Here is a 27,348-nt window from a genome sequence, read left to right as displayed (position 1 = left end):
CCCTAACACTAGTACAGTAATATAAAAGCTTGTGTGACGACAGTATCTTTTGAATTCATGATACATGAGTTTTTAACTTTGTGATAAATCAAGTTCTTTGTGTTATCCTGCATATTGCAATGGAAAATAAATAAATGAATACAAAGTGCTCCATAGAAAGTAAGAGCAATAAAATTAACAGCAAAAAGTTACTTCCTTATTGTGATTCCTTTGCAGTAGCTGGCCAGCTAATTAATCCCCAAGTTCAAGGAAATGGGATTCTATGGCCAGTAATTACCAGCATTCAGGGGCATAAAAGTGGAAACAATGGCAGAAAATGTAAGTACATTCATGCAGCATAACTGGCTAAGTTAAAGCCGTTGCTCCCCATTGAGTTATCACTCCACCTATTATAGCCTTATTAAAATGGAAATGATCATATAGCAGCCCCTGTCAGTCGGCCACACCTGTCACTATTTGTTTCTCAGCTTCATTTCAGAGCTTAAAGTTTTCTTCGATTTCTACTAAATAGCCATGCAGAAAATTGATAGAGTGAGGGGATTAAAGGCTTTCTGTTTTTGCTGATACTTCACAATTTTATGACATGGAAAATGGAAGGGCCAAGTGAAAAAAAGAGAAATGATAGGAATATGTACATAGGCATTATACCAACACCAACCTCCGTAGCAAAAATTATTTTTTATATCATATATCACAAATGCTTTGTTTGCAAAGACCAGTTGCTTAAAGCTTTGAAGAAAAAAAAAACCCTTAAATTCACATACAATTACCAGCTTATGTTTTAGGGAAGTTAATTACAGGCTTGGAGCTGTGGATATTTATCCAAGTAGATCTATGGGTTTCACCGTACCCCCTGTTATGAGCAGAGGTACCCAATAGCCTGAATTCACAGTGTCCAGCAAACATTCCAACAAGCAAGATGGACATTAAAGTTCACCTATTAATTGGACAAGACATAAGGAGAAAACTTTTTAGAGGGCCTTCAGTCCCTTGCCCAACTGCACTGGTGCTTGCAATTTAAAGTCCTCTGCAACCCCCCATACTGGCTATGGAACTGCAGAGAACCACAGTGGGTTGAAGGCTGGCCACTTTGGCCATGGTCCCTGAAAAAGAGCATAGAGAAGCAGTCAGATCTGGTCCTGGCTTCCTGCTGTTCTACTCTGCAGCCAGTGGACTTTAAGTTGCGGTTGAGGAGGGGGCAGGGGAGGCCACTGCAGAGGAGTTATTAGTTAAGAAAAGTGACAACAATTAAGCAGGATCCTTTACTTTCTTAAATGTTGTATAATGCTTCATGATATTTTTAAAACGTCTTTACTTTTACTTTGTGTATCATAAAAACTATTTAGCTACCAGCTCTTTGTTCCATGCTTTGAATATGTATATTTGAATGCTCAGTTGAACACAATTAGCCTGAGGCTGAATGGGGGGGGGGGGGGGGGGGGGGGTTTGTGCACCAGATTAAAGTGGCTGCAGACCTAAACAAACACAATGAATAAAAAGCAAGACTTTGTGTTGTGGAAATTGTTTACATGTAGCCATTGGTATGTCTGATGTTTAAATGGTAGCTAAATGGTTTTTATGATACAGATGGACAGGTTGGATGACCTGCTTTCACAGTGGGCTGTAAGGCAATCAAGAGCGTAACTACAGAGGACACAGACCCTGCAGTTGGGGGACCAGGAATGTTGGGAGCCCAGTAAGGCACTAATTCTTGAGCAATTTCAATATATCTATCTGGTAGAACAGGTCAACTTACCAATGTGTTGGGGTCCTAAATTGAATTTGCTGTGGGGCCCAGTAACATCTAGTTACACCACTAAAAGCAATGCTAGTTACAAACAAAGTTCTGCAAAATATTGTTGGTCGCTGCAAATCTGATAAACCATATGAGAGAAGCAAGGAGACATGTCTGGGAAACATCATGGTAGATACATATAATAGATAAAATAAAGATTTTTGCCACAACCTCCAATTACATTCAAACAATCGACGTGCAATGATAAAAACTCCCCAAGGAAATCAGTTTAAATGCAGCCTTTGTTTCCTTTCCCCGCTGACTTGGTTCCCTTCCCCCAGCAAAGTACACTTCCACAGACCCACATACACACACACACACGCACATACACAAAAGCTGTTTAAACTCTGTCAAGCGTCCTTTTCTGTGTGACATAGTCCTGAGACAAAAACCTATGCTGGTGGACAGCATGCATTATATGGGGCAGGCAGCCTGTTCTTCTCTGCTTTATAGCATGGTGTTGCCTCCTAGCAAGGCAAGAGTTTACAAATACAAGAAAAAAAAAATCAGATAAGAAACCAGTTCTTCTTTTGAACGGTTGGGGCGCAGCCTTTCACTATTTCTAAAACACAATGACCTTTTGTTGCTGATTTTGTAAAAATTTTCTAGAGAAATAATAAACTGTTTGGGGCCCAATTACTAAAGGTTGCACTTTTTCCATGATTCGTTTTTTTTTCCAAAAATAACACTGTTTGTGGAAAAAAACCTTGATTTTTTATTACATTTATTATATGTCAAAACTGTGACAAGTCTGAAAGTAAAAACATCCCATCTAAAAGCTGTCAATGTCATATAGACGTCAATGGCAGGTGCCCTACTTCAATTGGCCAATCTTTCTTTGCTTCGTGGTTTTAGAGGGTTTTTTAAAAAATTTTTTTAAAAGTTGCTTTAATAAATTACTTGGCGTTCTTAGTTTTTGAGAAAATTAATTTATTTCTGGTTTCAAAAACCCTCTAAAACCACTAAAATAAGAATGTTGATAAATGAGCCTCCCTGACAGGCTGGGGTATTATAGCTATGAGCTTGTCAAAAGTATGTGGTGCTGTAAATAAAATAACATTTCTATGGCAGAGTTAGTTGATATAGCAAATTCTGCCATTCTATGCAATGCCAAATATACAGGTGTGGGATATGTTATCTGGAAACCCGTTACCCAGAAAGCCCTCAATAAAAGGAAGGCCAGCTCCTAAAAACTCTGTTACAAATCAAATCAAATAATTTAAATACATTCAAATAATTTTTTCTCTGTAATAATAAAACAGTACCTTGTACTTGATCACAAGTAAGATATAATTAATTCTTATTGGAGGCAAAACAATCCTATTGGGTAATTTAATGTCTAAAATATTTTTTAGTAGACTTAGCAGGATAAAAATCCAAATAATGGAAAAACTCCTTATCTGGAAAACCCCAGGTCTCAAACATTTTGGAAAACCAGCCCATACTTCTAAAGTGAAGTTGTGCATATCTGTACAATCATACGAGAGTGAATTTGTCTGGTAAAGGTTTCTCAGAGTTACACAGGAGTGGGAGATTCTACTCTACTTTAGCTTACAATGAGGACAATTAGTTTGGCAGACTGGGAATCAAAGCTGGAACTGACTAACCCAGCAAAGTTCAGCTGCCCAGGAATGGTTAAATGAGAAGGCCACTGCCCCAAAAGGATTAAGTTCAGTTTGCAGCTGATTTCCTATTTGTCTCTCTTTAATTCAGAAGTATCTGGCTTCCCAAGTCATGACCCACAGTTGCTTGGGTAAGAAGATCCTAGCAACTGGAGGATGCTGCAGAACAAAACATTAAATATCTTAAAAACCATTGATAAATAAAATATTGTCTGCATCAAACCTAAAGTCCATTATAAAGTCACTACCCCTTTAACTCCAGTTAGCATAACTGTGATGAAGCCATCAAATCAGCCATTTTAAAGATCAGCTTTAGTGTCCACATTGTTCTATCATGATTTGTTCTAGAGAGCACAGTAAAGTGTAAGGAGATTGTTGGATGACAGTTGGGGGGAAGGCATGCCTTTGGTATCAGCAAGGGCTAAATTGTGCCAACTATTTGGGAAAAGTAACCATTTTCAATCTCTTTGTATTTTTTTTTTCTTCAGGGGACCTATCTAGGTTTTAAAAAGCTTATCTTACTATTTAACTTGTCTTAATTACATAAGCCTTACATAAGCCTTTGGGCTTGTACAGTATGGTCAGTATATAAAATGCAACATTTCTAGTAATATTTATTTCAGTTTAATTTTCCCTTAGACCGTGATATAATGTAGCTATGAGGGGCACTGCAGGAAGAATAAAATCAACAATACCAAATATTATAGTGACACAATCTAACAATAAAGAAGTTGACTAATTATTAGTTAAAAGCAGAATTTGACTTGCAGGAGCATGCAATTTATTCTTCGCCATTGATCAGGTTATGATATAAAAATATACAACCAAATACTGCCATATACTAGGAATATATTTTTACCTTGGCTTTGTACATTTTTAATTCCAGTGTCTTAAAGTCCATATGGTCAATTAATGATCTCATGAAGGAGCTGGAACAAAACAAGGAAGTGGGTTAGAAGATATCAGGCATCCTGTGAGGGGTGGGGGGAAAATGATGAAGTTTAATTGTATTTTCTTCTTATTTAAGTAAGTGTCCCTTTCCCATTGTTTTGGAGATTGGACAGGTTAGAAAATGTTTGTCCTTTCTCAGTCTGTACAACAACAAATGTACAATAATCATGCAATAACTAATTGAACATTCCACTGCTGCCTTTGCATTCATGAACCATTTAATTTTAACATTCTCCAAGACTGCAGTCTTTAATTAGTAAAACGTTGAACTATATGCTGAATGACTGATTTCATGACTATTCATTGCTTATACTGCAATATCTGTACATTTGTCTATATTATAAGGTATTATGAAGATTATGAAGATCTTGAAGCTGTTTGGTTATTGAGAAGACAGAAAGTCATAGTTATAACTGTTCAGCCCAAATTGTATGTGCTTTAAAGTTCTAAATGTTAATATGTATTTATAAAAGTGTTACTAGAGCTGGCCATACACAAGCATATTTTTTCAACACTTTCTTTCTTTCTTGAATCAGCAGCCTATTGGTGAAGGTATCCCTTATAAACATCTGGTTCTTACTTAAATGCCACTTGAGAAGGCTAGAAAATTCTGTTGGGAGAGGACAATATGGGACCTTTATTTGGCTCTCCAATAGAACACTAACAACTCTAAGGGGCACATTTACTAATCCACGAATGTCCGAAAAGCGGCCGAATGCGTTTTTTTTCGTAATGATCGGTATTTTGCAATTTTTTTCGTAAATTGTCTCGACTTTTTCGTAGCCATCGCGCTGAGTACGAAAGTTTTGGATTCATTCAAGCTTCAGTATCGTGACTTTCCTTGGGCCAGGTTGGAGCTGCAGAGTGCCATTGAGTCCTATGGGAGACTTTCCTTGGGCCAGGTTGGAGCTGCAGAGTGCCATTGAGCCCTATGGGAGACTTTCCTTGGGCCGGGTTGGAGCTGCAGAGTGCCATTGAGCCCTATGGGAGACTTTCCTTGGGCCAGGTTGGAGCTGCAGAGTGCCATTGAGCCCTATGGGAGACTTTCCTTGGGCCAGGTTGGAGCTGCAGAGTGCCATTGAGTCCTATGGGAGGCTTCCAAAATCATGCAAAGTCTGAAAGTTTTGCCCGCCGTTTAGGAGCGCTCAATACGAAAAAGTCACAACAATATACGAGCAAATCGTAACGGCTACGAAAAAGTTGCGACAATTTACGAAAAAGTCGAAAAAATCGCAAAAATACGAAAAAGTCGCAAAATGTTCGTTTCCAATCCGAATTTTTCCCATTCGGATTCGGATTCGTGGATTAGTAAATCAGCCCCCATGTGTTGACTAACATTGACTCTGTTTATATGTCAAAAGAGATTCTTGAAGCAATACAAAAATCAAACCATTTATTGATAAATTGGGGTGAACTATGTAAACCTCTGTTTGCTAAGGATGCTGACAAACTACTTGCTTTAGTTTTTTGTATTTTTATCCCTGATGAGCTTGTCTCCTGATGTCTGCTCTGCAAAGTAGGAAGGAAAATGATTTTAACAATAGGAAACATTCCACTTCTTATTATGAGCATAAAATCATTAGAAAAGGCTGGCAATGTAGGGAATGTCTGGTCTCTTTCTAGTTATTAATGTGGACCATCTAAGCATGATCTGCAGCATTCCAGTTTTTATCATGAGCAGGCACGGTTTAATCTAAACAGCTGTTCATTACTGAAAGAACAGTTATTAATTTAGTATACCATATGAGATGTGACTTGCATTATTGAATCTGAAAGCATTATTACTGCACGCTTGAAAGCTAACAGGGGAGATGTCTCAAATGGTGTTGCTATACTGCACATTTCTATAACCTCAGAATCAAAATACTTTATCAGAATTTCCTAAGTCATACAAATGGTATTAACCCTTTTTTAAGTAGAAGAAAAATTGGACAAACATATTATTAATAGCTTTATTTATTTAATTTTCTCTTGAATTACACTTAAACCTTCTCTAGAACTATCAATTTGGGCTCTTACATCTCCATCCACCCTGGATGAAATAAAATGTTTTAAATGTTTAAATAATTGAAAACCCTCGTATCTGAGAAACCCAGGTAACAGATGACATGAGATGTTAAGTTAAATTCTGCGTTTGTGCGTGTGAACCGTGAATCGTAGTCCTAAAAATGGCAATTTTTTATTTAGAAATTACCCAATGGCACATACTGCTAAAAAGTATATTTTTATGAAAATGGTTTATTTAGATGAAGCATGGTTTTACATATAAACTGTTTTATGCAATATATTTTTATAGAGATCTACATTATTTTTCCTTTAAAAGTTATATTTTTATAAAAAATTCCAACACTGCACATATTTACATGTACTTGTACTACAAATCTTTTGGTTACATCTTTCCAGCTACTGCATTTGATGTGTAACATTGGTGTGTTTTGTCATTTTTAAAAGAACTCAGACACCTATAAAAACTTTGTATGCAGCATACTGATATAAAAAGGTCTGTTTACGAGTTGTACAGCAGCCAGATAATCTGGATCACGGCCAGCTAGTCCAATAGTAAATCCTCCATTGGGCTTGGTAAGAATGCCTTATAGCATACAACCATAAATAACAAAGAGGTGAGAGGTTGTACGTGTTGGTAGCTTTGCAGAACTAACCTATACATTAACATGAAATACAAACTTTTAGTACAATATAGGCAATACTATTCTAATAGGGAAAATTAGTAAGCAGAAACAATGTGCATATAGAACAAAAAAACATATTTTGCAATGTAACATTCTTTATTTTTGTGGGTAACAATATCACTTATTTATCAGCATCTGGGCAGTAACTTATTTCAACCAATTACATTTTTGCTTTCATTGTTCTGCCTGCAGCTGTGCGGGTTGTTCTGGGTTACTGCCAAGTGCAAATTGGTTGATCCCCATTAGATAACTTTTGTAGTACAAGATATTAGATACACTTTAGGGGTGATAAAATAACTATGTATATAGGGATCATATAATAATCTCTCTATCTCTAATGCTTTATTTACCAGTAGCTCCTTCCAGCAGAAAAGAGGGCACCCATTCCAATTAGATATTCTAAATATTCTAAAAGGGTTTTTCACAGTGAGGTTGTGGAATTCTATCCCTGAATCAGTCGTACTGGCTGGTTGGATGGCTTTTTAGCAAGTGAGGAAATACGGGGTTATGGAAGATAGCTCATAGTTAAGGTGGCCATACACGCACCAATACTTTCATTCGAAACCTAGGGGCTGATTTACTTACCCACGAACGGGTCGAATGGAGTCCGATTGCGTTTTTTTCGTAATGATCGGTACTTTGCGATTTTTTCGTATGTTTTGCGATTTTTTCGGATTCTTTACGAATTTTTCGGATCCAATACGATTTTTGCGTAAAAACGCGAGTTTTCCTATCCATTACGAAAGTTGCGTAAAAAGTTGCGCATTTTGCGTAGCGTTAAAACTTACGCGAAAAGTTGCGCATTTTTCGCGTAAGTTTTAACGCTACGAAAAATGCGCAACTTTTTACGCAACTTTCGTAATGGATACGAAAAACTCGCGTTTTTACGCAAAAATCGTACAGAATCCGAAAAAATCGCAAAACATACGAAAAAGTCGCAAAATGTTCGTTTTCAAGTCGGAACTTTTCCAATTCGGGTCGGATTCGTGGGTTAGTAAATCAGCCCCTTAGTGTTGTACAATATTTGCTGCATGTATGGTGGATCGACTAGATGACTGATATCGCAGGAACATTGGATATCTGCGTTTAGGGCTGACTGATTCTGATTCTGCTTTCATCGTCAGTGGAGGGAATGAACAATCTTTCCTGCGACCAGTGGTTCGTTATTGTAAGGTGTATAGCCACCTTTCTTCAGGTTGATCCAGGAGCTGGTCGATTCCCATCTTGGAGTCAGAAAGGAATATTTGCCTTCTTGTGGATCAGCTAGCAGTTAGGCAGGTTATATATGGTTATATAGGTATAATAGGTTGAACTTGATGGACTTTTGTCTTTTTTTAACATAACTTACTATTTTACTATGTAATTTTGCCAAATGTCAGAGGCCAGTGGTGTAACTATAGAGATAGCAGACCTTACAGTCACAGGGGGGTCTAGGTAACAGAGGGGGGTCAGACCATGGGATCTGCTTCCACTATAGCTGCTCTTTAGTCCCTAAAAATATGTGCGCTCGCTGTTAACTATCTGCAGTGGGAAGACGCAAGGGGGTGGAAAGGAGGCATGGAGGGGTGGTTAGAGGCAGGTGGGTTGGTTTCTGCGCACCAGGTGCCTCTGAAGATTTTATGCTGAGAGCTGAGCACCTCATTGTTACACCACTGCCAGAGGGGGCTGCTGTAAGATGTCATAGACAGTTGCTATTTATTGTGATTGTGGAGGCTGTATTGGCCCTCTGTGTACTGGCAATTTCAGGGCCTATTTTGAATCCCAGTCCAGGCCTGCACAAGATGCTCTCATTCCAGCAGACAAGTGCAAAAATGTAGAGAAGATAATGAATATAGGAGATACGCACTTCTGTTACATTATTCAAAATTGGTTTCAATAACAATCCCAGTTAAGAGCTATAATATTGGTGGTTATTGATGCCCCTTTTGTCACATGACCCCAGAGCCACGCCAAGTAATATTGCCACTCAAGGCAATGCTACCTGGCCCAGCGCTCCACCAGCCTGACCCCCCAGAACACTCTCACATCTGCATTCCCATTCATCATGGTGTTTCATACTCTGTAAAAATGCATCCAGCCAGTGCCCTTATAACTATGGTTAAGGAACTCATTGGTAATATTAATATTCTTATTAATATTCTTATAATAAACATTTACCTAAGAATCAATGTAAAAAATATTGTAAAATTATCATTTCCAGTCACTTTTTACATCAAATATCATTGCGGAGAGCTGTGGAGGGATCATGCTCAGTTCAGCATGAAGGTAAACTCATCCTTACATTAAATCCTACAGGTTTATAAATATGCAATTCATATCAATTCATTCTTTCAGCCTGTTTTCCCTTTTATAGTTTGGAATTAATTTTAGATGTTTATAAATAGTTTCATTCTTTGCTTTGAAGTTTTTGTGCTGCATGTTATATATACACAATGCTGTGACTAAGTACCTAATTTTTAGACAAATTTAGCTTTTTGGTGAAGGCATAGTTATATATATTAACATATACAGGTACTGTATATATATATATATATATATGTATATATATATAGATTATTCTGTGCTATTACAAAAACTATGTCAGGAAGGGGAGCAAGTTTTGGCGGGTAAAGTTGCTGGCTAAAATTATGAGCTGATGATGAATCGCTGTGAAGCCTTTGTGATTGTTCAGGATGCATTCTGGGGCAAACAAAGAACAAGGACACAAGTTTGGCTCAGGAGAGCAACGGATAAAACTGTTCGGTCGAATGGCGGGCTCCTGCCGTCATGACCACTTGTTGACATTGAAAGGATTTCACAACAAGTGAGCAGAAACAGAAACGATTCTGTTCTCTGAGGCTATTAGCTACAACGTGTGGCACTGCAGCGGTCAGTGCTGATGCCTTTCCTTGCTAATGAGCTCTGAATGCCCTATTAAACTGGGACACTACAGGACCAGAGCCACTGGGACAATGCCATGCATGAATGACTTCCACAGTTCTCATTGGTTGTCCAAATGAAAGAAGCAACTGGTAACACTCAGAATTAAACAGAGTTGACATTCCAGTTAAATGATCCTTTATTTAGGTCTTGAACTGATAATATTCCACATTGACCCGGAATGTCAAGATAATAACCCAAATCCCCGCTTAGTTTCAAATCTACATTTGCAATGTTTTGAATTTGATTTCTGCAGACTAATGAATAAAGAAAGGGAAATGACAAGATCAATAATATATGAGATGCAAATATGAGGTGTAATTATACATCATGGAACCTCCCAGTATGTTACAATGGTCTGCAACTATGCTAAAGTTTAAGGTAGGGGAGTTCCTGCAGAAATCATGCAAGAATTAACCTATAACTCACTTGGAAAATTGGGTGTAATTATTATATAGATGTGTATTATTGCAGAGATGCTATATATAATACATGCCTTTTAATTGGCTCCTGATGAAAATATCCCTAGTGTTTTGTGTGAATGTGACAGTGGTGTAAGATCTACCGAGGCAGGAATTATTGTGGATGATGTATAATCCCTGTAAAGAGCTATAAAGTGCACAATATAAATAAAGGATTATAATAATAATAGGCACCATGGCCAACTTTATGAGACTGCAAAGAAATTGTAAAAGGATCCTGCTGGCATTCTGTACACCAAGCACTTTAATTGGGCATTAGGGGGTTTACATCCCCTTTAATGATTTCAAGCAAAGAAGATATAATTCTAAGCAACACTTTTTTTACATTCGTTATACACTTTTACTGAATTTAAAATTCTTTGTATATGTAAATGTCATTGAAAGCATTAGAGCTGTAACACTGGCAAATAGGGTTGCCACTTTCAAATTAGGAAATCTTATAGTAAATGATGCAGCTATCAGCCAATAACTGTGTCCTAATCCTGCTGTCACTGGCCTTCTCACAGACCATCATAAACCCGGACCCTAATGTCATACCCCACCCCCTGATGTGACCCACCCCCCACCCAGATTCAAGGAGCCATAAAGGTGGACACCATACTCACAAGCAAGATTTTACTGGCTGGTTGAGCCCCCAAATGTTGTTGTTATGAATCACTCAGTACACATAATATAAAAGCATTCAATTGGAATGTTAACTATAGTACAGCAAAACCAGGGTAACTTACTTACCTCTTAAATTTGTACCCCAAACCCTCCAAAGGATTTACCCCCAAATTAATCACAGATGCAAGGAGATTATAAGAATATAAGGATCATCACTTACATCAATCAATTATCTAATATACTGTGCACTTTTTGCTTACTTATATTGTACTGCTATCATAGATCAGAGGGGCAGATATTATTTTTAGCCAGAAAAAATATGTTTGATATCTCCAAATCGGGGCCAGAACTAGAGGTAGGTAGAGGCATATGGCTAGAGTGCAAAAGTAAGGGGGGGGGGCACTAGGCACGTACCTCAGCTACCCTTATTTCTCCCAGGTGAGAGAGTGGCGATATAGGGCACTCCCTGTTCAAATTGCACATCACATTGCTGCTCCCACTTCTCAGAGGACACAAGTTGAGAAATGTGTGGTCACTGCAATCCAGCTTACACTTTTACCTCTTTAACACCCCCCATTCTGCTTCCAGAGCAACAACTTTGTCTTCACAAAGTGATACTACATATTTAATAAGTGATTTGCAATGATTTGCCCTCTGAAGATATCCATATCAATTCTTGGTTAATATTCTACCAGGCAGATAAAGGAAGAGGTGTTGTTATACAGCCCTGAATTAATAAGAGCGGGAAAAGTCCCATTGCAAATATTCAGTCATCTCATCATAACATACCTTTGATCCTCCCAGCCAATTTCTGGACAAACTTGCAGTTTTGTTCTTACAGCAAGCTATAGTCATACCGTACAGTTTTGCTTTAGAATATTACATTATAATCAGAAGGGCAGTGTAGGTATTCCGAACTAGCAAAAACATTGTTAGATGTCTCTGATTATATGAACCAAGGACAGAAATTGAACTGTGAACTGAACTGCAACTTTCTGAACTAAAAGAGCCAAATGTCAGCAAAAGCTAAAAATTTGCCTCTGAATTGACCAGATTTACTAGCGGCAGTGTTTATCCTCCTATAGTAATCTGCCATAAACTGGCACAACAAATAAGGCTAAACAAAGCAAAGTAAAGGCTATCCTTACATAAATCAAACATGACATTTTATAGCAATATTTCATAATATGAAATAAGGCATTGTTAAAAGACGGGCTCCATAATGCAATAAAGATCAAAATATTTACACCAGTTCTATTAATCTATAACTGATGTTTGCTTTCAAGCAGGTTACTAGTAAATGCTACCCACTTGCTTGCTAAAGGTTACTAGACCTAATGTATATGATTTAAAATCAGAGCCATGTCTGTAATAAAAAAAAGGTCAGTGTTAGAAAAAAATAATTGTTTTTCAACTATATCATATCTTCCTATAAATATGACTGTAGTTTGATGAGGAAACATTACTTATTACCTTCCTTTTCTCGCATAATAGTTATACCCTTGTAGGATGAAGGAATAATTGCCTATACTGCTTAAATGGTTTTCAAGTTATTTTTAAATGTAGCTGAAAAAGAAAGCAGTGTTTGTCTGTCCCTATCTATTCTCTGTATAGAATTCTTAAAAACAATATACAGGTATTGAAACAGTTATCCAGAATGCTTGGGACCTGGGGTTTTCTCAGATCAGGAATCTTTTCGTAATTTCTACTGTACAGCGCTGCGTACATAAGTAGCGCTTTATAAATAAAGATATACATAAATACATAATTTGGATCTCCAAACCTTAAGGCTACTAAAAAAATTCACTAAAATATTAAATAAACCCAATAGGATTGTTTTGCCTCCAATTAGCATTAATTATATCTTAATTGGGATAAAATACAAGGTACTGTTTTATTATTATAGAGAAAAGCAAATCTTGAGTTATTTAATTAAAATTAAATCTATGGGAGATGGACATAATTCAGTGATTTTCTGGATAATGGGTTTCTGGATAATGAATTCCAATACCTGTAGTTAATTCTCCTCCAGTGCTTTTAATCAGCTGGCTTCTACTACATTGGTTCAGGGGTCAGGAGCACAAATAATACAGACACATACTGCTTTTAATATTTACAATGCAATTATATATTAATATATTACATGACAAAGTTTTCAAATAATTGAAAAAGTAAATGTATGTATTTCAGAAAGTTCTTTACATTTAATTTTGTAAAAACAGGTTTGTTGGTGGAGTTCTAAGTACAGTAAAGTATTATGATTGCAAATGAGAAAACATTATATATATAAATATATATGTATATATATAAATATATATATATATACTATACTTATTACCCCAGCACTCCATTATAAAGCTTCAAGAGAAAATTAAAAGCCAATTTTGCACACACTGAAGGAAAAATGTCTGCATTTTAGTGAAAAGAGACACGTTTAGTTACATGGTTTGTACAAAGTATGCATAAGCTGACGCACCTCGTCAAGGCAGTGTCCTTGCATCAGTCCTAAGCTAGCGAAAAAAGAGAATATATTTTCTTTGGGGGGAGAAAGACCATACCTGCTTTTCTCTTTATATGGCATGACCTATTCCAAAGAAACCATTCAGTGATTAAGCGAATAAATACCTTCTTAGCTGCAAGGCTATCCTTAAAGGGGTGGGGTTGGGTTTTCGCTAGGTTAGGACTGACGCAAGGACACTGCCTTGATGGGGTGCGTCAGCTTATGCATACTTTGTACAAACCATGTAACTAAACGTGTCTCTTTTCACTAGAATGCAGACATTTTTCCTTCAGTGTGTGCAAAATTGGTTTTTAATTTTCTCTTGAAGCTTTATAATGGAGTGCTGGGGTAATGTACGTGCACCCAATTAGTTTTGATTGATTCATGGGATGAGCTGTATTTTTTGTATATATATATATATATATATATATATATATATATATATAGAAAATAATCATCTGTGGCCAGCACACCCTTCAATGTTTCATCAAAAAGATTTTTATTGTAGATATATTGGTAAAACCAACGTTTTGGACCGAAACGTTGGTTTTAACAATATATCTACAATAAAAATCTTTTTGATGAAACATTGAAGGGTGTGCTGGCCACAGATGATTATTTTCTATACAGACATAATTTTGGCTAGCACCCCGCAGAATATTGAGCCTTGGAGTGCGGACACCATTTGGATTATATATATATATGTGTGTGTGTTAATGATCTGTTATACAGGATTACAAAGGTGTACAATTTTATCATGTCCTGCCAAAATAATGGTATATAGTAGTGATCAGTGACATTGAAAACCCCATGGGGAAGCAGGGGGGAAGCAGGGAGGAAGCAAAGAATAAGCACAGACCCAGTTTCTTCTTCGTTCCTTCCATGTTAGTACAGATGGGCAGTATTTCCCTGCCAAGATAAAGTGGTAGGACCTGTAGTATAGCCAATCTGTTCTATTGTACAGAGAGGCACTTCTGTGTAGATACAGAGGGAAGTTCCCCAGGTAATGGGGAATTTACCTGATGCCCCAAGACACACAAATGTAAATTGTTGCATATTGGAAAAAGATTCAGGTGTGGGCATACCCATGGTCCTAGCCCTGCGCTAAAATAACCCCCTTGCTTTATGCCCAACTATGCACGTCAAACTGTTAGCCTAGTTGAATTTGCCCAAATGTTTGGAAAAAACGGGACATAGGTAAGTGTATGATGTATGATGCTTCAGTATCCACTGTATGTCTGTAATGCTCAGTGCACTGGGAAGTCTGCATGCTAATTTGCTAATTATGTCCCTCAACTGAAAGCTATTAGGGTTCTTGCTGTTTCCATTCCCCTGTCATTATCTGCCCCTTGCCTTCCACATCAACTAACACAATGGGAGCCTGATTTGAAGAAAGTTTTGGTCTGAGCAATTGGCAGAAACCTAATCTAAATGGTATGATATTAATGGAGAAGTTAATGTATGTTTGGAAAAAACTGGCAAAATTGGAGCATTTCTTTCAATGAAAAGTTGTAGCAAAGTGCGAAGGAGCTTCTCTAACAAGGTAAGGCAATGTATATGCTATTGCAGAGCTAAAAATGCCTTTATCGCAATTTGGGTAAATTACACACTGCAAGCTTGCTCATCACTACCTATATTCTTAGGAACTAAGGGTGACAAAAAGTCCTAACAAAGTGGTAATACTTTGCAAAAGAACTTTTTACACATTACATTCAAGTTAAAAAAAACAGCTTCTTGTGAATTATAATGCATTGCTTACCCAATTTGGGTTCAGCACTGCTGCAGAGATTGTCAGTGGGGAGAGAAAGTGCATCAGTCGGTGAAAGAGTGGAAAACCTGTAACTGCGCATGCACAAGCATTCTTCTTTTCTTTATGGATGATCCGGTTGGCTGATATAAGAAACGGCACTTGCGCAGAATGCAGGTACTCTGCATACTTCATTCTATAATTCGACTTCAACATGCTTCAGACATTATTGGTATGTCACACTAATGAAATACGCAATGGTAAAATCTACATTATAAAGGGGCTTTAATTTAGTTAGGGGATTGAGTTTTAGATGGACTGTGCTTATCAGAAAATATGGCTACATCTGACTGTGTCCTTAAAATAGCTGTGCTCACACATACATGCATTATAGTTTCCTAACAATCCTTAATTATCTGAAGGCCATTGAATATTTTAATCATTAGCTTTTATGGCATAGATAATGGCGGTACTACACACAGCAAACTCTTATCTTGCGGTATCTTTCATGTTTATTCCTCTGTCCACGAGCCTTGATTTCTGCAAAGTATTCTTGCAGCGAGAGTCTAATTAATGTTTAAATCTTGCTAAATCATGCAAATAATGGCTGACTTTTAAGTTTGCTCCCTTGGCCAGAGATCCAGCATGCTTGTGCCTACCTCTAGTAATATTTAACATAATATGGATGCAATAAACAAGGGGAAAATCATAGCATTAATTATAATCAATGAGATGCTGTTTGTAACAGATTGAAAGAGATGTTGTAAAAGTAAACGACGGACAGAGTAAAGATAGGTAATCAAGAATAATTGAAGTTTCATGTAGCTCAGTCAAGAGGAAGGTGCGCCAACACACATCAGAAGTGCTCCTAGATGAGGAAGTTCTTATCTTTATTACAAAATCTCAGTGGCACACCTTCCTATATTACAGAGGCTACACGTGGCAGGCACACACTGCTTAGCTATCTTATCACTGGAAAGCTAAACCCGACAATGCTAAAGGTGTAAATATCAAAAGCATTAGAACAACTGAGTTTATAGCATTGGGACAGTCAGACTTGGTTACTAATAGCAAGAAATAGGAACCACTCACTGCATAGATGTATTCAGTCAGCAGCAAGAAGACAAAAATTAAAGCAAAAAGTTTGGTTGCCATTGCTACATGCAACTACATGCACTGTACATGCACTGTTCTTTCTAACATGGTACCCTTAGGCTACAGTCACAAGTGGCGCACTGTCTGAGTCTCTCTGCCTGCCTTTTGTGGGTAGGCTAAAAGAAGCAGATCTGCTCTCATCCACAGCTCCATGTAGTGGCACTGCCAGGCACAGCATTGGCAGGTCCAAGTCTCCAGAAAGCGGGTCCAGTTCTCTTAGCCTGCCTACAAAAAGAAGGCAGAGACAATCAGATGGTATGCCACGTGTGACTGTCACCAAGGTCTGCACTGGGATTCAAAATGCCCTGGCATTTCAAGTACACAGAGGCCCAAACAGGTCCCCACTAGCCCAATAAATAGTGACTGTCTATGGCATCTTATAGCAGCTCCTCTGGCATTTGAACCCACAGATTGCCAGTCCAAGCCTGCTGCTCTGGATCATTAGACTGCCTGCAATGGCACACCCACTAAGAAGCCTGTGAGCCAAGGCACAACTAGAAACATCTTATTTAAAGAAGGTTTCATTTTTATTAACTAATAAATCAGACCATATTATAAATTACAATTTATTGTGAAAGGGAATTCAGGCCTGAAAAAACAGGACTGGATCATTACTGGCAGCTGGTTGACAGTTCTGATAAATTCTTTAACTTTTTATTTGATGTATATTTTCTTATTTTGTCTGCTAAAACCACAGGCCATGAGCTAGGCGCAGTGCTGTACTGTAACCTCCACTGATTGGTCAATGACCTACCAAAATAAAATGAAATAGGCAATGTGGAGAATTATATTAAGGGGCTTATTTATTAATTTTCGAGTTTGTGAATTCGAGTGTGTTTTCTAAAACGAATAAACTCGCATATCGAATGGTCACTTATTTATTAATAAGGAAAACCCGTTCAAATAAAAAACTTGAATGTGTTGAATTTTTCAAGTTTACAAGCTCTAAAACTCGAAAAATTTGAGTGTGCGAATATGGCTTGACTTTGCCTATGACAACTCCTATTGACTTTGATAGAAACTCACAAGCTTTTAGACTGTGAATTTTTACATTCAAGCACTTAATAAATACCAGATATTCGAGTTTTCGAACCATAATACGAAAAGAGTTTTTTAAGTGCAAAAAAACCCCCACATGATGCGCTACATTTTTTTGCATTTTTGCACTTCGCTAATTTTTCAGCGAACTGAAACGGGACAGATTCGCCCATCACTATTTATACCTGCTGATAACCCATTCCCATGCACAGTCTATGGCAGATGCAGTTAACAGAAGGTCAAGTAGGTCAAAGTGCAAAAACATGGGCACACTTACTCAGCACATTGCCCTGCAATAATAAATAAACCATATATTTTTTAAAAAATCATCCTTTTTTAAAAATATTAATTAAACACATTAGAGACATATTTAATATGCCGTGAAATAAAGTGGAGTTAGAATACACTGAAAATCACCATTTTACCTCCAGGCAGCACTGTGTAAAATCATTCGTGTGAAAATAAAATCTTTTAAATGAAGGATAAATAACGAGAGTGCTGTGGATTCAGCAGCCAACCAACACTTTGAATTACAATTCACTTACTAAAAGGATAATAATAAAACGGCACACATCAGTTGCCATGCCGAAAAATATCTCCATAATGCAAATTGTAATCATTGTGCTGGAATGGCATTTCATGTAGCTTACAACATTCATTTGCATGAAGGCAACATTTCTCCACTGTCTGCTGATTATACACCATATGGTGAGAGAAGAACAGATGGACGGAGTCTCACAGCAAATATAATGGGAACCTTTCGCTTTGTGCTTCTGACCCACTGGGCCAACACTAACAGGTTCTCCTGAGTGGCCTAAAAGACACTGATCCTTGCATTCAGCATCAGCTTGGGGGTATCTAAATGTTAAACATCAGTAAAAACCGTGCAGAAATACAATGTAGTGGACAGATTGCTGAGAAGCTCACTTTGCTAATTGTCTGCATAAAGCTATAATTAGAATATGACTCGGGTTTCTGAAGGTTGCTGAAACCTATGAAACCGAATTATCTGTGTATGTTAGTTTATTTCTCTTGCGAGATTAATGTCCCATGTAACTCATTGATAATGCAGTTAGATCATTTTAATGATAGCAATGAAAAGCTTGCAGTCTTATTTGTGCTTGTATAGGAAGGGTAATCAAATGTTATGTCTCCTTCCTTTCACTTACACAGCAGCAGTTTTGTCACACTTTATGGCTGAAATGTTAGTGATCTTTTTAATGCAACATGTGGAGGCACATTTATCAACAATCTGATTTTAGTGGTTTTAGAGTTTTTTGAAATCACTAATAAACTAATTTCCTCTAAAACACAAATGTCTAGTCATTTATTAAAAGATCCAAGCATAAAAAGCATGAAGGAATTGAAATCTGAAACATGAATTTTTATGCGCTTTCCAATGGAAAAAAACCATGAAAACCTGTAAAACCACCAACTGAATAAATATGGTTACAATTTGCCTAGGACAACTCCATTAACTTCTACATTACCTTGATAGCTCAAAAATTTTGGAGTTTCCTGTAATTATTAAAATCCATGATTTTTTGAGCTAAAAACCACAATTTTGAAAAAGGAAAGAAAAATATGAACGTTAGTAAATGGGCCCCATAGTCTGTATTCCTTCAATATTAGCCGTTTAATAGCAAAAATATGAAGTAAGGCACAAACAGGTGGAGGCCCATTTATCAACATTATGATTTGGTAGTTTTGAAACCAGAAATAAACTAATTTCTATTAAAACCATACTATCTGCTGCCTTCTTGTAATAATCTTTTTACATTTAGAGAAGAGCTTCTGAGGGGATATGGGAAAAAACAGACACAGGCAATACCTGAGGCAGAACATGACAGAAGATAACATTATAATGTAGATGTAAAGGAAGCTCTTCAACAAGAATAACATTTTACAGGTATGGGACATGTTATTCAGAATGCTGGGGACTTGGGGTTTTCTGGATAAGGGGTCTTTCCGTAGCTTGGATCTCAATACCTTAAGTCTACTACAAAATCATCTTACATTAAATAAACCCAATGGGATCGTTCTGCCTCCAATAAAGTTTAATTATAAATATAGTCGGGATCAAGTACAAGTTGCTGTTTTATTATTACAGAGCAAAAGAAAAAAATTTCAAAATGTTACTATTTTTTTTTTTTTAAATAAAATTGACTCAGTGGGAGATGGCCTTCCCATAATTCGGAGCTTTCTAAATAATGGGAATCCCATACCTGTAAATTTACTATTAATATGGTGAAATCCAAGTTTAAGTTAAAAAAGGTTTGTTTGGGCTGAAAATGCAGCCAAGTTTCTGCTAAATGAAGCATAGCTTACTATAATTAGAACTAGGGTGAGCATGAGGTGACATAGCTGTAGCGCCATTACTAGCTGGGCTTGGGTAGTAACACAGGGCAAAACCGCTTCATAACCCATAGCAACATATCAGACTACTTCAGGTAGAATATTAAAGGCAAACATCTGATTGCTTGCTATGGTCAAATTTGTAAAGAAACCCCACAATAACTGTACAACTACTAAGTCTCCAAAAATAACAATTCTGAGATAAGTGATGACATAAGAGCTTCAAATGGGGTGTCTGGGAATAGCCTAAATTACAGTTTTACCAGTTGCTTATTTTAGAGGCTTTGGTGCTCTTCACTTTTATTGTGACCCTGCTCAATTAACTCACAAAGATTTACATGCAGGACTTAATGAAAATGTCCCTTGCTCCTACACTTTATGTCTCAATGTATTTAAAGGGCAATACATCAGTGCATAGAACTGACAGCAGACCACATGGTTTTCATCCATGTATAATTCTAAGAAACAGGGATACTGATGAGCCTTATTCTTTATCTCTTTGGCCTACAGTATTAGTATGTTCCTACGGTATTAGTATCCTTATCATGTGCCGTATTTTAAATATAGCTACTAAATTTTTTTTTCACCCCGTAAAGATAATATTTTAAAAGGACTCCTGTAATTCCTTTGGGTAAATTCTTGTTGGCTTCCTAACATAATTAATTCTGTGGATGGTGAGTTTGATTAATCTTGCATTAAGAGAGACAGCTTTTCTTCGCAAAGAAGCGACACTCATCACTGGAGGGCCATCCAAGTCTGTTAATTACTCCTTCTAGTGATGAAGCAGTTTGCACCCTGTTTAATTCTTTTGTCATCAATGAGTTAAAATTCATGAGCGTCCATGTCTTTGAATACTCACTCTAGTGCTGCTATTTTCTGCGCCAAGCTAGCCATCACAGCAAAGAGTCGTAGGTCTGTTAGGCCATCTGTTACATAATAGTCCACAATCTCTAAAATCTGCAGAAAAAAAGAAGGGATGGACGGAGCAGCGATGAGGAAATATACAAAAAAGAGCAGATTGTTGCTGTGCTTGGAGGGAAGCATAATGAGCGCTGATTGCTGCAAACTCAAGCTACATTAGCATAGCAAACAAAACAAGCTTCGCAATGAAATCATCTGAACAGCAGCAATAATGAAAATAAACTGGGTATGTGTTGAGGGCTTTGATTGATCTCCATGGCCTATGTGTGAACTTAGGTGGCATTTGAAGGATAAGTAACTGTATCTGGTTTATTTTCATCATGCTTTTTTATTTAATTAACATCTGAGTTTCTCCCTATTGTATTGTGGATTGTTCCTTTTGAGGGAGTTTTCAGACTTGGAGCCCCAACCCTCACTTTGTGGTTCCACACACTAGGTCAGACCACCTTATCACATATTACTGTTACACAGTCCTTGATGTTAATAGCCCTGCAGTATGCAGGATAGCAGATAAGCCTTTACTCCTTAACACACATTGGGCCTATGCAATTTTGACCAAATAATCACGGCTATCAAAGTCCCCTTTCCTAACTACAATCACATTCACTCCCAAATAACCTTTATGTCTTAAAGGTTGCAGACCCCTGAGCTAGGACATTGAGATACCAGCCAGGTGGTAATTTGTATGTGGCAGCCACTGGTGCTGTAAATGGTGGGGGGGCACTGGGCAATACAATGGGCAAGTACTACACCAATGCTAAAATTGATAGGGCCACATAAAAGAAGAAATTGGTGCATTTCATCTGGTATGGCTGCAAAATACTGGGGGAACTAGAATGCTGTTGCATACACAACCCCCAAGCCATTGTGAAGGAGAACTATAACTGCCACAGCAGAGAAAACTTTTGTATAAAATATTTAACCAAAAGAATTAAAAAAATGAATTGCACAAGTGTTCAGAAGAGCATAGAAGTTATGTATTATTCTTTTAGGGTGAAGACAAAATCCAGTCACGGCAACTTGTACAGCACGGTGCTTTTCACATGCAGCAACTTGTGTATATTTTAATGAAAGTATTGCCGTGGCAACTAATCACCCCGTCTGTCTTTGCATAACAGGTGCCTTTCTTACCCAAAGAATATTTAGCCATTGGTGCATATTTATCAAAGCATGAAAGTGAGAGTTCAACAGTTGATTAGCCTCTAAAAAATCCTATACAGGGTTGTGAAATCAGTGCAGTGTAGTAAGCTCAGTGTGTGACAAATATGTCCCAGTGTCGTGCTCTATTATCAAACGTTTCTCCTCTTAAATCCCCCATTCTAATGTAGGCATAATAACACACCAGCTGCTTTTGATCACTTTGGATCACTTTGTAATAACAGCTATGTGAAGTGCCATTTAAATTGATAAGATGATTTTCAACATCGTATGATTCTGAATTTACAACCAACCTTACAAGCATTGCCAATATCAATATTAATGTAATAAATAATCAGTTTACCCCTAGTATCCCATAGCAAACAATCAGGTATGTGTTTTCAAACAGCAGAACAATAAATGCCACCTGTTGTCTGGGGTTACTAGACAGCAGCAAGCCTTAGCCTGTTTATAAAGTTACCCAGTTAATGAATAGTTATGATGCCATTAATGATGAAGTCATTAAACCATTTATATACTCAACTGCTGCAATTGGCTATTTGACTGTGGTTTTCAATCCAGAGACTTCCCGCTACCCAATATGTCTAAAATATGACCGTATATAACAAAAGATGCCACTAAATTTCTAATTATAGTTACTCTCTTTTCATGTCATGGATTGATTACCGCAACTACATATTGATTACACTGCCCCTCCAAAGACACCACTCCAGTACATAATAAATTCAGCTTCCAGACTTGTATATCTCATTAATCACTCCTCCTCTGTCATTCTACACTCCCAATTAACCTACAGTGGTTTATGCTACAGTTCTGGATAATAATAATAATAACTACTGACCCTGGCTGATGTTTAAAGCAGTTAAAGAAGGAAAGGCTAGTAAAGAGTTAATCTCAAGCTGCAGGCATACCTTCAGTTGTCTCAATAGTGCCCTTAAAGGAGAAAGAAAGGTAAAGTCCCTTGGGGGTGCCAAAATGTTAGGCACCCCCAAGTGACTTTAATCGCTTACCTTTTACCCCGGGCTGGTGACCCTGCTCAGAGAGAACAGCACCAGCCCGGGGTACCTGTAGCGATTGCTTCCTCCTTCCTGGTTCCCTGCGTGTGCATGCGCAGTAGAGTGAAAAGCCAAACTTTAACAGAGAAAGTCGGCTCTTCACTCTACTGCGCATGCATCGACCGCTGGCATTTACGGAAAGGGAAGCCAGAAGGAGGAAGCACTCCAGGTACCCCGGGCTGGTGCTGTTTTCTCCTAACAGGGGCACCAGCCCGAGGTACAAGGTAAGCGATTAAAGTTACTTGGGGGTGCCTAACATTTTGGCACCCCCAAGTGACTTTGCTTTTCCTTCTCCTTTATTTCACCTGTTCAGAAGATCTGAAGCCAAACAGGAAGAAGAAACGCTGAGCTGTGTAAAGAAAGTTCCCATAATGCCTCAGTCCTGCACAGACACCCAGACCTAGTGAACATGCTCAGTTAGTAAGACTATGGGGGCTGATTTACTTACCCACGAACGGGTCGAATGGAGTCCGATTGCGTTTTTTTCGTAATGATCGGTACTTTGCGATTTTTTCGTATGTTTTGCGATTTTTTCGGATTCTTTACGAATTTTTCGGATCCAATACGATTTTTGCGTAAAAACGCGAGTTTTCCTATCCATTACGAAAGTTGCGTAAAAAGTTGCGCAATTTGCGTAGCGTTAAAACTTACGAGAAAAGTTGCGCATTTTTCGTAGCGTTAAAACTTAACGCTACGAAAAATGCGCAACTTTTCTCGTAAGTTTTAACGCTACGCAAAATGCGCAACTTTTTACGCAACTTTCGTAATGGATACGAAAAACTCGCGTTTTTACGCAAAAATCGTATTGGATCCGAAAAATTCGTACAGAATCCGAAAAAACATACGAAAAAGTCGCAAAATATTCGTTTTCAAGTCGGAACTTTTCCAATTCGGGTCGGATTCGTGGGTTAGTAAATCAGCCCCTATGAGTCAGCTTCCTGCTGATTGGCTCAGATCCACATTCCTAAAGGGGGAGTGAGTTCTTAGCATTCTTGAGGGAGGGGGGAGCAGGAGAGAGGAGACAGCAGAAAGCTGTGTGTCTCTGGCACAGGAATTACAGACACAACTAATTTTTTTTTCAGAGAAGTCAGTGCAGCGTTTCTGTGAGTGCTTATGGTTGTGTTTACATAGACCTTTCTGATAAAGCTTACTTAGGTTTTACCTTTCTTTCTCCTTTAATCATTTATCTCTAAATTTAGGTTATTATGGGCATCGTAATTCCCCTATAACTTTTTTTTACAGCTGCTTTTATATATCTTACCATCTGGATAACACCCATTTTCTGTGTCACCATAGGGCAAGTTATCTATCAACTTTATTCCACCTTTGTGGTCCTTGCTCCATGTCAAGAATGGGAGTCAACTGATTATTAAACAATAGGATATTTGAAGTAAATAGACAGAGCTAGACTGTAAAAAACAAATGTTACATCATAAAGTCAAATAAAATAAATAAAAAGATAATAAACTCACTGTACACAGGCATTTACAGTAATCAGTAAAAGACTATTTGAGACCAGTATGAGAACAAGAGGAATAATAATATACAGATAGAATATGTAGCATACACAGATTATTTTTTTAGCAACAAATATACAGTACCTCCTTGTATATACCCTATACATATAGTATTAAGAGAATAATAGATATATATTATTGTTGCTGTTCTTTCTCTCCATCTATAAAGTTATTTTACTCTCTCTCTCTGCTTCAGATTCTGTCTTGCCTAACAATAGTGACATTAATGTCTTTTATTTTGTTTATTTGTTAAAACTTTTCCCAAAGCCTGATTCGTTCTTAGCTAAGAGGGGGCCAAGCATCACTCAAAGGCATTATGCTACAGCCATACACAACTTGAATAGGATAATGGTTAGCTGAAAACAGTTTTCAGTTTTCCACTAGTCTTCTCTTTACCGCTATGTTTTGAGGAAAGCCTTTTACTTGATGCTGAAAAATTGTTAGTGTGAATTGTTTCCATTCAGATACAAGAGCATTAGTGATATTGGGCACTCATGTTGGGTTATCAGGCCTGACTTGCAGTTACTATTCCAATTTATCGCACAGATGTTCAGCTGGGTTGAGCTTGGGACCTTGTGCATTGGGGCTTTATTGTGTTGAAACAGGAATGACCTCCACCTGGCTGTTACCACAAATTACCAACCACTAAATTGTTATAGTACTCTATAGTTCTAGTCCATACTGTCAAAAACAGCCTCAGAACATTCTCCACCAAACTTTATACTTTGCATTGTGCATTTTGGCAGCAAATGTCCCCCTGGCATTTACTAAACCAAACTTGTTTGTCAGAAGGTGAAGTTCAATTAAGCACTTCATAAAATGTGATGCCACTGCTCCAGAGTCCAACAGCAAGAACCTTTTCACAACCCCAGCTTTAACACCAGGCATTGCACATGGTCATGTTAGGCTTGTGTGTGGCTGTTCACCCATAAGAACAGCATGAACCCAATGCATAGTCTTGTTATTGATGTAAACTGAGCACATGTCATTTAAGATATAATATCTTGATACTTTTGGCCAAAAATGTGTCTAGGTACTTTTGGCAATGTATTGTATTATAAAATGAAGAAACTATAGCTATATCCTTAAACAAAGCATAATAAGTGTATAGTGGCCCTTGGATTTATTGGATTATTACAGTCATACAACTGGTTGCTTTTTAAAGACAACAGGTTGAACTGGGGTGGAAGAAACAACTGTATAATATATATATATAGTATATATACGGAATGTATAAAAGGTTCATTTTTTGTACCCATTATATTACTGCAGTTTTTTCTGTTTCCTTTACTGCATGTGTATATGTGTTAGTAAATACTTATGTAAACTGTTACATCCAGTTGGTCACCATCATTGCACTACTGAATAAAAAGTAAGATGGTGTGGCGCAGAATAAATTTCTATTATTATATATTCTCATCTGTTAGTCATGGCTGCCACTTTATATTATGTACAGTGTGATGCTTCATCTTGACTGAAAACTATGAATTACTATAAATGGTAAAAATATACTCCATTCTAAAGTGGTTTTCTATTCCATGTATTATCTTGAATCAGACAGTGAATTGTGAGAGAATTATAGCAAAACAAGTATTAGGTAATATAATAACATCCACAAATTGCATCTCTTTTACATCTCTTTGACTGTTTTGGGTTGCTAGAACTGGAGCAGACTAGTATTTTATTAATTATTTAATTAAGTAGTTATTACATAAAATATATGAGTATGCACTAGTTTTGCTGTTTATTTATATTTAGGGCATTTTTCCCCTTTAAATAAAAATGTAGGAAAGGTTATATGCACTAGTAAAATGCATTTGAATGGCTGACAAATGCCAAAGGGCAAGTTGAAGCACGCAGCTAATAACAGTATATCCCAAATGTTTTCAGTCTTTCAAAGAAGGAAGAGTTTGCACCACTTATACCCTTTATGTTTGATTAAACCACTGTCAAAATTGAGATGTAAGAGCATATTTTAATCTTCCACCTCTTCGTTTTCCTTCTATTTCAGCTTTCATTACAAGCAATTGTCTTCTCGCATGAAAGTCTACTAAGAACTTTCACATCAACTTTGTACGAGGTCCTTTAAAATACTATTAGAACCAGTATTATGTTAAGTATAATTATAGGTCCTTTCATATTCCTTGCTCTCAATGCATTCAATCCTTGGAGAAAAAAATAAACCTATGTTTGTGACCCGCAATGCTTTGTATCTCAAACAAAAAATCTTTTTTCTCTTCCAGTGGCCTTTGTGTTTTAAGTATTAAATACAAACCCACAGAAACAAGGTTCTTGTCTTCAGGATCTTTCCAAGTACAAAGTGTTCCTATAACAGTGTAGATGGCAATATGTGTATTCTTCATTAGGTACCCCCATCCTTTCTCTGTTTTCCCTTTGAAAACTTTGTTTAAGTTTTTTTTTAATGTGCAAAACAAAACACAGAGTTAGCGAATAAAAGGAATGTTTGATGGAGGCACACGTTCAAGCTAGGAAAAAGAAAATCCCTGGCTACCTTTGTGGTTTTACATTTCATTAGAAAAAGAAACCACTGACAAAGTAAACACACAATACCGCAAACAATAAAGGCCTCTACTGATTCATGTTTATTATTATTTTACAGGAAGGGCATTCATTAAATAAGGTCAAAGACTAAGGGTAATACGCTCTTTTTAAAGTCTGATTGAGCGATGGAATACAATAATGTTGACAGATGGACAAAACGGGACTGATAGAGTCAATGAAATGGAACAACAATAGCAAACATTGCTGGCTCTTAATAGGAATATGAATAGTGGACTATGGAATAAAAGTTGGCTCTATGATATAGTTCTACTGCC

The 27,348-nt window shown here is 37.3% G+C and overlaps 1 protein-coding gene across 1 annotated transcript in view; it reads right to left on the bottom strand.

Moving 5' to 3' along the window:
- The window catches only part of c12orf42 (chromosome 12 open reading frame 42), a 57,146-nt gene that overhangs the window by 5,396 nt on the left and 24,402 nt on the right, over positions 1-27,348 (bottom strand). Inside the window, exons 5-6 of the mRNA XM_031898202.1 lie at positions 20,720-20,817; positions 4,277-4,346 (exon numbers count right to left, since the gene is read on the bottom strand). Of these exons, the coding sequence (XP_031754062.1) occupies positions 4,277-4,346; positions 20,720-20,817 (168 nt within the window). The remainder of the gene's footprint in view (positions 1-4,276; positions 4,347-20,719; positions 20,818-27,348) is intronic.

This window comes from Xenopus tropicalis, chromosome 3 (assembly GCF_000004195.4).
Source record: "Xenopus tropicalis strain Nigerian chromosome 3, UCB_Xtro_10.0, whole genome shotgun sequence".
Lineage (NCBI taxonomy): Eukaryota > Metazoa > Chordata > Amphibia > Anura > Pipidae > Xenopus > Xenopus tropicalis.
This window is presented reverse-complemented; position numbering and strand designations above follow the sequence as displayed.